Source organism: Argiope bruennichi, chromosome 10 (genome assembly GCF_947563725.1).
Source record: "Argiope bruennichi chromosome 10, qqArgBrue1.1, whole genome shotgun sequence".
Taxonomy (NCBI): Eukaryota; Metazoa; Arthropoda; class Arachnida; order Araneae; family Araneidae; genus Argiope; species Argiope bruennichi.
Window position 1 is genome coordinate 121692286 of NC_079160.1, and position 11494 is coordinate 121703779.

Genomic DNA, 11494 nt, shown 5'->3' on the forward strand with positions numbered 1-11494 from the left:
ACACATTATAACCTAAATTTTGGTGAACAACCGTAGTTAAACATCAGCTGATGATTATTCACTGCTCAGCGGTTTATTCGGTATTCTCCAAACCAACCGGTTCGGTTGTCAAATTTCTCCTGTTTTGTGCCCTTTTTTGATCATCCGACACCGGATGATCACATTCTGATCAACTGTTTTTCAGTCAGACACAGTTGCTATTATTGTTAGGTTTTATTTAAAATTAATTTAATTATTTATCTCCAAGGTAGAGTTTGATATTTTGGAATTATATAAGCAATTGGTCTTAAATTTCAGAATTTTATATCATCATTAAAAACTGATATACATGGAACATATATGTGATAAAGTTATATGAAAACAAATAATCAATTGCTATATATAAAGAAAACATGAAGTCAAAATTATTTATTCAAGGCCTTTTAAAATATTATTTTGTAGTACTGTGTACTTCATCCATAAAATTTATGAAATATTTATATTGCTTTCAGTATAATTTTCAGTTAATCAATTGCAAATTTTGTGGATTTCCATTGATTTGGAAGCGTTAAATGAATTTGTTTAATGAGTTACAGGATTGATTTTTGCACTATAAAAACTTTAATTGTTTAAATTAATTTGGCTTCTCTGAAACCAAATGTCCAAAGATTCTAAACATGAGATATCAAATAATAAAGAAGCGAAAATTAGAATTCAAAATCTATTGCTTCTGATTAATAATCGAACGCATAAACTTAGCCATATAAAGGGAGTGCTATATTCAAGATTCAATTCTATTTCTAAAAGGAATTTACGATTAACTTGTTTTATTTTCTAATTATTCAGTATTTCCGTTCCTTGTTAATTTATTGAACGAATTTAAATTAAGAGAATTTTAAAACACTAATATAGAGATTCATTTTTTTAACCGTCTATTCCGGAACAGAGCTTACAAAGTTAGCTTTTAATTATTTATTTTTCCCCCCTTTAAAAAGACATTTATCCCCATTCAACTTTTAAATTGCCCGACCATATTACAGAATAAAAGTTACTACAACTTCTCCTCTGACGAATCAGCATTCAGCTGTGACTTTTTGGATTAAGTTATTTTTCGAAATCGGAAGTTGTTCGAATGTAACTAAGATGGATATGAGACTGTCGATTATTTTGATGACTGTATTATTTTGCTCATATTATCCATTTGGTTGGTATTATATTTGATGACTAACTTTTTTAAAAATATATATTAGTTTATTAAGATATTTTCACAAAAAATCGATACAGAAAGACAATTATGTTTTTTTTAACTAGTTTAAATTCTAGCTTTGTAAACAGAAATTAATCTGCATAAATATAGAATATGATATTGTAAATTCGTTGAAATGTTTCTTATTGCATTCAGTGATTTGCGAAAGTTAAATATTTTTGATTTTAGAATTCTTTGCTCTTTCAGATTTATATATGTATATTATTGTTTTGATTTCTACCTTAACTGAAAAACATCCGCTCACAAAAATCAATTAAAAAAGAATTTTTTTACTAATTTCTTGCCATTTGTTGTAATAATGATTATTTATATTGCATCTAAAACACATTTGTCACTTAATCTTGTATGCATCCAGGTTGCGCATTTTCGAAAAATTGGCACGATTTTATCCTGCATGGAGAAAACAGAACACTAGTTTTTAACTCTTACAATTGCAATGAAAAACTGCATTAAAACTAAAGGAAAAACACTAACTGTAAATTAAAAGCAGCCTTGATTTTTTTTACAAAGATGTATCTATTAATAATTATATCCAGTTTATTGATTTTGAAAAAGTGAATTTATTTTTCTTTTTTTTTTTCTCAAATATCTTGTGATGAATGTGATTTTAGATTTATTACATTATTAGATAACAGTAAATATCATAGCTTTTATAAGTAACAAAATTTGAATCCTTTTTGGATTTATATAAATCTAATTTAATCAGCACAAATATGATGTTTTTATGTTTCTTGTTATATGAGAGTTCAAATCATGAATTCTATAATAGAAATAAATTTAAAATGAAATAAATAACTGTGCTATTCCAGTGAAAAATCAAAGAATATCAGATTTAACTGTCTTACCATAAAGATGAAATTATGTTACTTCATTCCAAAAACAAGTCTACTAATATTTTCTCATATTTTGTTATACTAATGATTTGGTATAGCATTTTTCATCATAAAATTATTGCTTTAACTCAGAATTATAGTTTATATATGAAGTATAATTATTATATCACTGCGACCAGTGAAAATACCATTTTAAATGGGATTGATTTTTAATATTTAAAAATTCCAGAATTGACTAAGAATAACATCGTTTTTTAATTTAACATCATTATTATTTTGTGTTTAAATAACTTTAGAATGGAAGTGCAAAAATAGAACTTATCTTCTTAAACAGTAAATTAGTGAGATCCTAAAAATAAATATTAGTACTAAGATAATTTTATATCTTTTCCATGTCAGATTGTGAGTATTTATAATTAATAATAGTTAGGAAAATTTCTTTTCCATATAGTATTTGATTAAAATTCATTAAGTAACAATTTTATATTAAATTTCTTTTTATTTATCATTAATTTGTCCTTTACCTTCATATTTATTTTCTGGTTTTGTAAGCTTGCAAAATCATTTTCATGTGAAAAAAAAAACAATATTAAAGGCTGATAAGAATGGGATTAGGTGGAAAAAAAAAGTTTTTACATTTCTAACATAGTAATAATAATTTGAGTGTTCTTCATACCAGGTGCTGAAGGAAATAATGTTCCTAAAGGAGAAAAAATTTCTTTATCTATTCCAAGTTTGACAGAAGAAGAAATAAACAGTAACCACATGCCTTTTCATATGAAATGTGATGCTTGCAAAGCCATTTCTTTTCAAGTAAAACATTTTTTTTTTTTTTTTTTTTTTTTTTTTTTTTTTAAATTTACACTGTTAAATGCTGAAGATGAGAGATAAATAAGTTCAATGCAAAATTAACAACTTGTTTGCTTTCTACAATATATTTTATTTGTTATTTTTAGCTAATTGGTAGTCTTTAAAAATAATTGAATTGTAATAAAATTGATTGCTGATAATCAATGGTCAGATTTATAATATTTGCTTTCTGACATTTTTTAATTTACTGATATAGCTCTTTTAGTTAATGCAGTGGTAGTAATTATAATTCTGAATGAAATGTTACATATGTGAATTAACAATGCATGTCCATGGCAATGTCTTAGAATAATCTTATATAAAATAATTTGTATTAAACTTTTGGTAAAAGTTTACAATTGGGTGTCCTTATATTTTTTGACAATTTTTTTTATGCCAAGATTGGCGCCAGGGGGATTTTTGGTCGGTAACTCAACTGTAATGTCAATGAAAACAAAACATAGAAACCAAAAGTTGTGCTTCATCACTGAAATTTGTCGTCAATCGAAGGGGCACCCAAATCTGCACTAGAACCAAACTTCTAAATAATTTTCTGTTTGATCTACAGCAATCATAATGTAATATTGTTTCTCTTTCAGCATTGTAGCTACAAAAATATGTGTCAAATACTGCAACTTTACAAAGCATTTATTTATTGTTATTCATCTGACCTCTGAATTTGGCTTTTTTAAAAGAAAAAAAACTTATAATGACAAATATGTATTTGCATATTTTGTTTTCAGTCAAACAGCACTTTATGCAATATTAAATTGTATAATGTTTGGCATTAAGCCAAGGATTTATATGCAAAATTGGAGAAACATCGCTCACCTTGGTATATATGACTGTTGTTCTTGGCTCATGTGACATTCAAAATCAACGAAATATCACATATATTTTTATGTATGGCTGCTGTATTTGGTACATTTTGGCATGCAAAAAATTACATGCTTTTTCACTCTTTGCAGAACAAGCATGTAAAGCTCTCTCTTTACTGCTCCAGTATCACTGGACATATTTATAAGGGCTCTTTTTAAATTCTACTCTAACCTACTACTATATTTATAATCTTAGGTGAATTTTCAAATTCATTTACCACCACTCTAATAAAATCAACAAATCGCAAAGGATTAATACTTGTATATCCAACTTCTGTCAAGATTATGTAAAATTACCAATTTTATATTAGATATTTGTGTATTAATCACTTGCTACGGATGAACTTTTAGCTGAACTGCATGCCACTGGCAAATTTTAGGCATGTCATTGGCAGATATAGTCAATAGACTAATATGATATCTTGTGAAATTGATTTTTCATAAATATGTTATTTTTAACGATTAATCACTGGCAAGCTTTTAATATACTAGTACTTTTTATTGTATAGATATTTTGTAATCTCAAGAAAGAGAAAGAAAATGAATAAACATGTTGATTTATGATTATTCATAACTCATTTACAGCTTAAGAAGTTTTAGCTGTTCTAATAGTTGATATTTTTACATTTATTTCCGTGTTCCTGTATGTATTTATCGTAAACTTTATATTTTCTAAATTAAGTTTCAGTGCAATCCCTATAAAGAGAGACATTTAGTGTTTTACTAATATTCTTTATTTAAATACAGAAGAAATATATTATATGTAAATTGGAAATTGAAGTATTTAAAGAAAGATCTTATATTTTAAATACAATGAATGTCATTTAATTTGTTTGTGATTAATGTTATCATTCGTTTTATATTATCAAACTTCTCTGGTCCCAAACCAATGTATTAAAGTATGTATAAAAATATTCATTTAGTGTAATCACTGCATTGTTGATATTTTCAGACTTAAAGTAGAAAATTGATCAATTTTTCATTTTTTAATCAATCTGCCAGTAATTATCTCTTCCTCTGTCAAAGATTATTTTCATATTTTATAATTAATCCATGAATTAATTGCATGAAGAAAAATTAATTTTCATTCAAAATCCAATGGATAATATATAAATAATATTCAACCCTTCTATTGGCCAGAAACATGGAATTTCATTCTTTATACATTCAAGCAGTGTTGTTTTAGAGAAATTCAGGTACTGGTTAGTTGCTGGCCAATGGATTAAAACATTACATGCATAATAATACTAAACTGTGGACAAAAGCACTATTAGAATTGCTAACTATGTTAATGCATTGTTATGGAACTGATTATGTTATTTATTATTTAAAAACTATTTCTGTAATTTTAATTTCTAAAGAATTAATCCGCTCAATGAGACATGTATGGAAAGTAAGTACTGTTCTGATATTAAAAAGGAGTAAAAACTTTTTGCAAAATAATTTTAATATCTGATGAATGAATACATACTTTCAACTATTAAGTGTAATTGCTTGCTTTTATTGAGGTTAATTCCATATTGCTTCATCAGATTTATCTCCCCTCTCACCATTTCATTACTTTATTAGTGAAAACAATTATAATTCCTTAGATTTTTTTTATGTCCTATCAATTTAATAGTAATTCTTTAATGAATAGTTTGAGGGTGAAAAAAAAAGGAATTGTTACTCTGCCCAAAATCAAAACTATTACACTTTGTTTAATCTGTTCTCAGGGAAAACTCGTATGTGTTCAACTTGCAGTGAACCGTTTTCTCAAAGTAACAAAATTCTAAAACTGGTTATACATACTTCTTTCCTTATTTTAGATTGCACAACCTATTTTTCTGAGAATATTAGAGTAATTTCAAGTGTTCATAGTCATAACCCTCTGCAAAGATTTAACTAAATCCCTTTCTTATGTTAGAAATCAGTGCACAATTTTTTGTTTTAATTGAGAGCTGTGAATTAAAGTTCCTCAAGCCCCACTACATTTTATAATCTCCCAGATTGATGTTTGGGTTCTGGGCTGATGAAAATCTATGAATTGTTATTAGCCATTATAAGTTCATGTTCATAAGTTCAAAAATTTCTCACTTTCTGTACAATGATAATTATTTTCTTTCAGGAGATAAAAAGTATGTTAGTAAATGGTATATATATATATAAGGCGTAGTGTTTCATGTAAAAAGATTAATCTATTAAAAGTTATATGCAATAATATAAAAATAGTACTTACTTTCTATATGCACTTTGAATTTTGAATGACCAATACTTTTTCAACAAAGCTAACCCTTTAATATTTGTTTTATGTGCAATTTATTTTTATTTGAGATTCGTGAAGCCTTTGATAAAAAAAGAAGCTACAGACAGACTGATCTGGAGCATCATGAAATTTTGGACATTTTAGAAGAGCTTTGTGGCAAAGGATTTAATGAGTAAATCTATTCCTGCTGTTCCTTTAAACTACTGAATTTTTCTGACATTTTTTTAAAAATTATTATATTTGCAATGCATGCGTTGCATCTCAAATTTAATTATCTAGCTTTTTGTATTTAAAAATTTGTTTTCATCATATCAATTATTATGTTTATTTATTTGTTTAGTTATGGTGTGAAACAAGTTAATGGTGTTAACAGACTCTCAGGACCAGGTTTAGAAACAGAGCATGTCATGGGCATGACTCAAATGGGTGGACATTGGCCAAATAGGTATATGACAAAATAAGTGTTTCAGTTTTTTTCCTTACTAAATATAATTATAAAAATCTAATTTAACACATAAATCTTTTTATAGAAAAATAGATTTAACTTATAATCTGCTGCAAAATCACTTTTTCATTTCCATGCAGAACTATTCTTAAACAACTCATTCTTGTACAACTCATATTTTTGTACTCATTCTTTCCTGATTCTTCTCTATTAGAGAAGAGGTCCACTTGGGATTTGTGGCAAAGGGTTGTATATTCAAAATAAAATTTCATTAAAATATCTTCTCTAGAATTCAGGCATTCACTAAATCTCTCAATTTTAAATATTTTTTTACTAGTATGGTGTAGAAGTTGAAAGAAGGAAATACTGGCTCCAATATTGTCCTTGTTATCAAACTAATTTCAGAATCTTTGTAATCCATTCCAAATACTGCCTTAGATTTTTAATTATCATGTAAGAACATGATGTTGTTTTGGATCGAGGTTTTTGAAGCCCCAAATTGCGTAGGCAACAAATTGGCGATTTATCGCTTTTATCATGTGAAAATATGACGTTGTTTTGGTTGGGGGGGGGGGTGTGAAGCTCGAAATCGCGTAGGCAATGAATAAAGCATAAATGGGGCGTCCTAAGCTTTCTCTTGGTGAATCCCTGCAAAGCACCATAGAAATCCTATGGATTTATAAAAGATCTCCCCCCCCATGGAGTCATCTCTACGCATGCACAGATGGTTTTCGTTATATCTCGTAAATTATATATGTTAGAGACATGGGATTTTCACTTTTAAGTACCCCGGGGGTCCTCTAAGTATCCAAAATTTTGAATCCATTACGCATACGCAGTACGGACTTTGCTTAATATTGGTCGGATCGATACCATCCGACATGGGTCCTACGATAGTCTCGAAATGTCGATGTCAACTTCCGGTCAGACCGGAAGTTGTTATATCTCTACTTCTATGCAACGTAGAGGCGAGTGCGATCCGTCTACACACTCGTCTCGATAAACAGAGTCGAATGACATTGTTACTGAAGCTCTGGTCTCGATAGGGTCCAAGATCGGATCTCGAAATTTACAATTTAGAGTTACATAGCGTTTGCTCGTATCGTTGGATAGTACTCGCCGAAATGCACGTAACGATACACGAGTTTCACGTTGCTACTCCTAGTGGTTCGCTAGATACCGCCTCTCAAAGTTGTAAAAATTTGAATTTTCGAGCGAGGTTCTCGACCTCATTTTTACACAAAATCTCTTTACGACTGGCATCGATACACTCTACTCGATGTCCTCTATTGAACGATGTCACATTTACGTCATTAGAAGCCGAGAAACGGAAAAAGAACGTGTGTTGTTTGGGGGGAGGGGGTTGAAGCTCAGCTCGAAATCGTGTACCTTAAAACCTTCAATCAACAAAAACGAATGATTGAAATATAAAATTAGAAGCTGATCAAATTAAACATGAACGTAAAATAGCTTTAGAATGGGAACAAAGAAAGCGTAAATGTGTGCAGTGTGTTCGAGATTCTCAATCGCAACTTCAAATACAGATTGTGTCCATTTGGATTCTGAATCACAAACATCAACGCAAAACGTCTCCGTTTCGATTCTGAGTTTCAAACATCGCTTTCTAGCTCTAAGCAATTCATCGAAAAAAAATGTTCTCGCATGTTAACTTGAAATTTGCGATCGTGGATTTTATTTTTTCTTTCTTATCTCATGCACTGAAATAGGAGGTTCCGAGTTATTTTGAAGCTATTCTAACTGTATGGAGATTGCTTAGATTTATAAGAAATGCATAAAATTTTAAGTTATTGAAGGGGGAAAAAAAAGAACTCCGAATTTTATTATTTTATATAAATTAATGTCCCTTTTGAGATAATAGAATCCATTGAGTGGAAGGCCTTTGAGATCTGAAATTGTTTAAAATAGTGATATTCATTATTTCATAACTTAGTTTAGGTTTAAAAAAATCCTTGCACATTCAATTTTTCTTTAAAATTAAGTGTAAAAAGAATATACCATTAAATGTGAGTAAATGGAACATGTATAGATTTCATAATTCTTTCAACAATATAGTTTGTTTGAAATAAAAACAATTATTTACATCATCTAAAGCATGTTTCCAAATGAAACTAGATTCCTATCTCTGATGATTGAGAAATTACTTAATGAATACATTGAATTAGAGTGAATGTCTTATATAGGTGTATAATAAGATGAAGTTTTTAAAAATCACAATATTTAAAACACCTATTTAGTACAAAAGTTTTGCAAAATGACTGTTAACATAAATTTGAAATTCAGCTAATTTGTTACAATGCAATTATAAATTATATAAGTTCTGATAAGAAATCATGAGTGGTAAAAATTAAACTGTCAAAGAAATCAAATTTGGCACTCAGTATGACTTTAGAAATGGAGGAACTCGCCCTTTAAAAGTAAACTGCACATGTACATGCTATAGATCTTTCTTGCTAGCCTCAATGACTGTATTTGTGAATAAGTTCTTACTATTATTAATGCGTAATTCATTAAATTTGTGTTAATTTTGTTTGATATATTTGAATTATTTCATTTTATGCAGAGCATATAGAAATATCTTAAGACAAAATCAAACGACTCGAGGTCTACATATGGGAATGCGTCTAAAAGCTTTACAAATAGTATATTGCATTTTCAAAGAAAAATAAACCAAGGATTTGATTCAATTTAATAAATGGTCATTACTGTCATATTTCAAATAATTATGGGTAATTATTCAATATTTATCATAACAGGCAAATGTTACATAAGGAAAGAAAATATTAAGAACACTTTGAAACAAGAAGCTAAACTAAATTCTTAATATGTTTTTCAAAATGAAAAATTGAGAGAATTTATTAATAGAGAAAAATCTCATGCTTTATGTAAAACTAAGAACTTTTAAACATGTTTTTAAAATTAAAGTACCTGAAAATTTTTAATTACTAATATTAGCATTAAAACCAGGTAAATGCTTGAAGAGACATCATAAAGCAAAGAAAAAACAGCTATTAGACTTTCTTTTTCAGTAACAGAATCCTTTTAAATTTGAATATATTTTTGATTGTACTTTTTTAGCATAAGGATTTCATAATTTTTTCTATCAATAGAGAATATTAATTTGTGAACTTATTTCCTTTTGCTCTTTTTCAACCACGGGTGTGATGTGGAAGTTTGGAGAGGGGAATGCCAGCTCAGGTGTATATCGTGGTTCAAAATTATGAAGTCCGTCCCAAAATAGCCCAGAACTCAATGAAATATATATATTGGAGAATGTAGGTGCCATTAAGATGTAGGAACATATGCATTATATTTCGAAGGACTAGTCACTTGATTTCGAAGATCATGTTACATGCCAAATTTCAATCACTCATGGCTTCATAGAGCAACTGCAATTCATGAATGCATTTTTGTAAATTTTATAACAAGAATAGTCAAATTTCAAAGTTCTAACTTATAAATTAGCAAAGTTATGTATATTTGTTATGCTAATTTCAGTTATTAATAAGATCAATAGTCTTAATATGTTGGTATATAACTTAGCCTAATTTAAAATACTTGGGCTATTTATAATTTCTAAAGCATAAAACAACTCCATTTTTTTTAAAGCTACTTGATAGAATGCATATCCAATGCACCACCATTAAATATATTTTTTCAATTTTTGGCTAGGAAGCTTTTAAAAATGCCTGGATTGATTTAGCTTTACAATTGCTTTTCTATAAGTCATGTGTTTGGCGCAGCATGGCCAAATATGGCTTTTGCGCCACTAAAACAAACCAAACTTTTCTTTATTATATATATCTTTTAAATCATCAAAAGACAAAATAAAAAGTATCCCTTCTTTATCTTTTAACCCTTAGAGAAACTGATGGTTGTAATGTAATGAATCAGGTTATTAAGAGGTTCAGTAATATAACACAAAAAGTTGATTTAATAGATTGAGAAAATGGAATAAAAATTAATTTTTGTAAGCAAATTTTTCAGAGTAGCCAATTTCATAAAGGTTCATTTCTCTACATCAGAAAAATTAAGATTCTAAAATGTACAAAAATGAATTTATGATAAATGATTTTTTTATAATACTTTATCAATAAAACTGGCAAATCATATTATTCATTCTGAAATGTTTACAATTAAAATTAATTCTTGCAACTTATTTTTTCCCTCTACATTGCCTCAAATATGAATGTTTTATTTCTAATATTTTGTATAGTATATAGTATGAGATAGATAGTATAGTCGTAGATCAATTCTGGAATTTATATAATTCTTTGATTTGAAACACACTGGACCTTTATCTGTATGTAAAGTTCTAAATAATTCAACTTCATTATTTTCCTGCAGATTGCGAGATATGTGCTTCTATTATGTTGGAGAAGCAGGCGAAATTGACATGTATGATACAAATAAGGAAGGACCAGAGAAATTAATGGAATTATTATGTTATGGAAAAGGTGTTTATGGCCACTGTAGTCAATTAAAGTCACCTATTAAAACAGAATTATAAAAATGTATTCCTTATGCAAATACCATGAGCACTTAGAAAATATAAATATACATTTCATACTTAGATTTTGTTGAAAAAACACATTCTTATCTGTGATATTTTGTTTAGGTTTTGGCACAAAATAAATTATTTTGACTGTATAAAAGGTTTTATTTTCATGAATTAAAACATTTGCTATCTTATTTTCACATCTCATTATTGTGAGGAATAGTAAAACTATAAAATGTCCAAATTATTTTAACTTTTAGGAATTAAGTATGTAAACATTTGAAGATTCGAACATAGATCTTTCACAAGTAGTTCCTTTTGTATTAACTAAAAAAGACACCTTGTTAGTAAATGCCATTGACATGCAGTTTATAATTCAAGTGCACACAATTAAATTTTAATTGAGAAAACTGAATACTAAATGTAGTATAAAAGATACCAGCTGTTAAGTAACAGAACCATTTAATAAAAAACAAAACTTT

General features: G+C 28.1%; 1 protein-coding gene across 1 annotated transcript; it reads left to right on the top strand.

The window, feature by feature from the left end:
• Window positions 1-1066: 1066 nt before the first annotated feature.
• Window positions 1067-11133, top strand: LOC129987413 (marginal zone B- and B1-cell-specific protein-like). Its single transcript, XM_056095388.1, has 5 exons — window positions 1067-1183; window positions 2759-2892; window positions 6120-6223; window positions 6392-6496; window positions 10862-11133. Exons 1-5 carry the CDS (start codon window positions 1123-1125, stop codon window positions 11022-11024), a joined length of 567 nt encoding a protein of 188 aa, XP_055951363.1. The 5' UTR covers window positions 1067-1122; the 3' UTR covers window positions 11025-11133.
• Window positions 11134-11494: the final 361 nt, after the last annotated feature.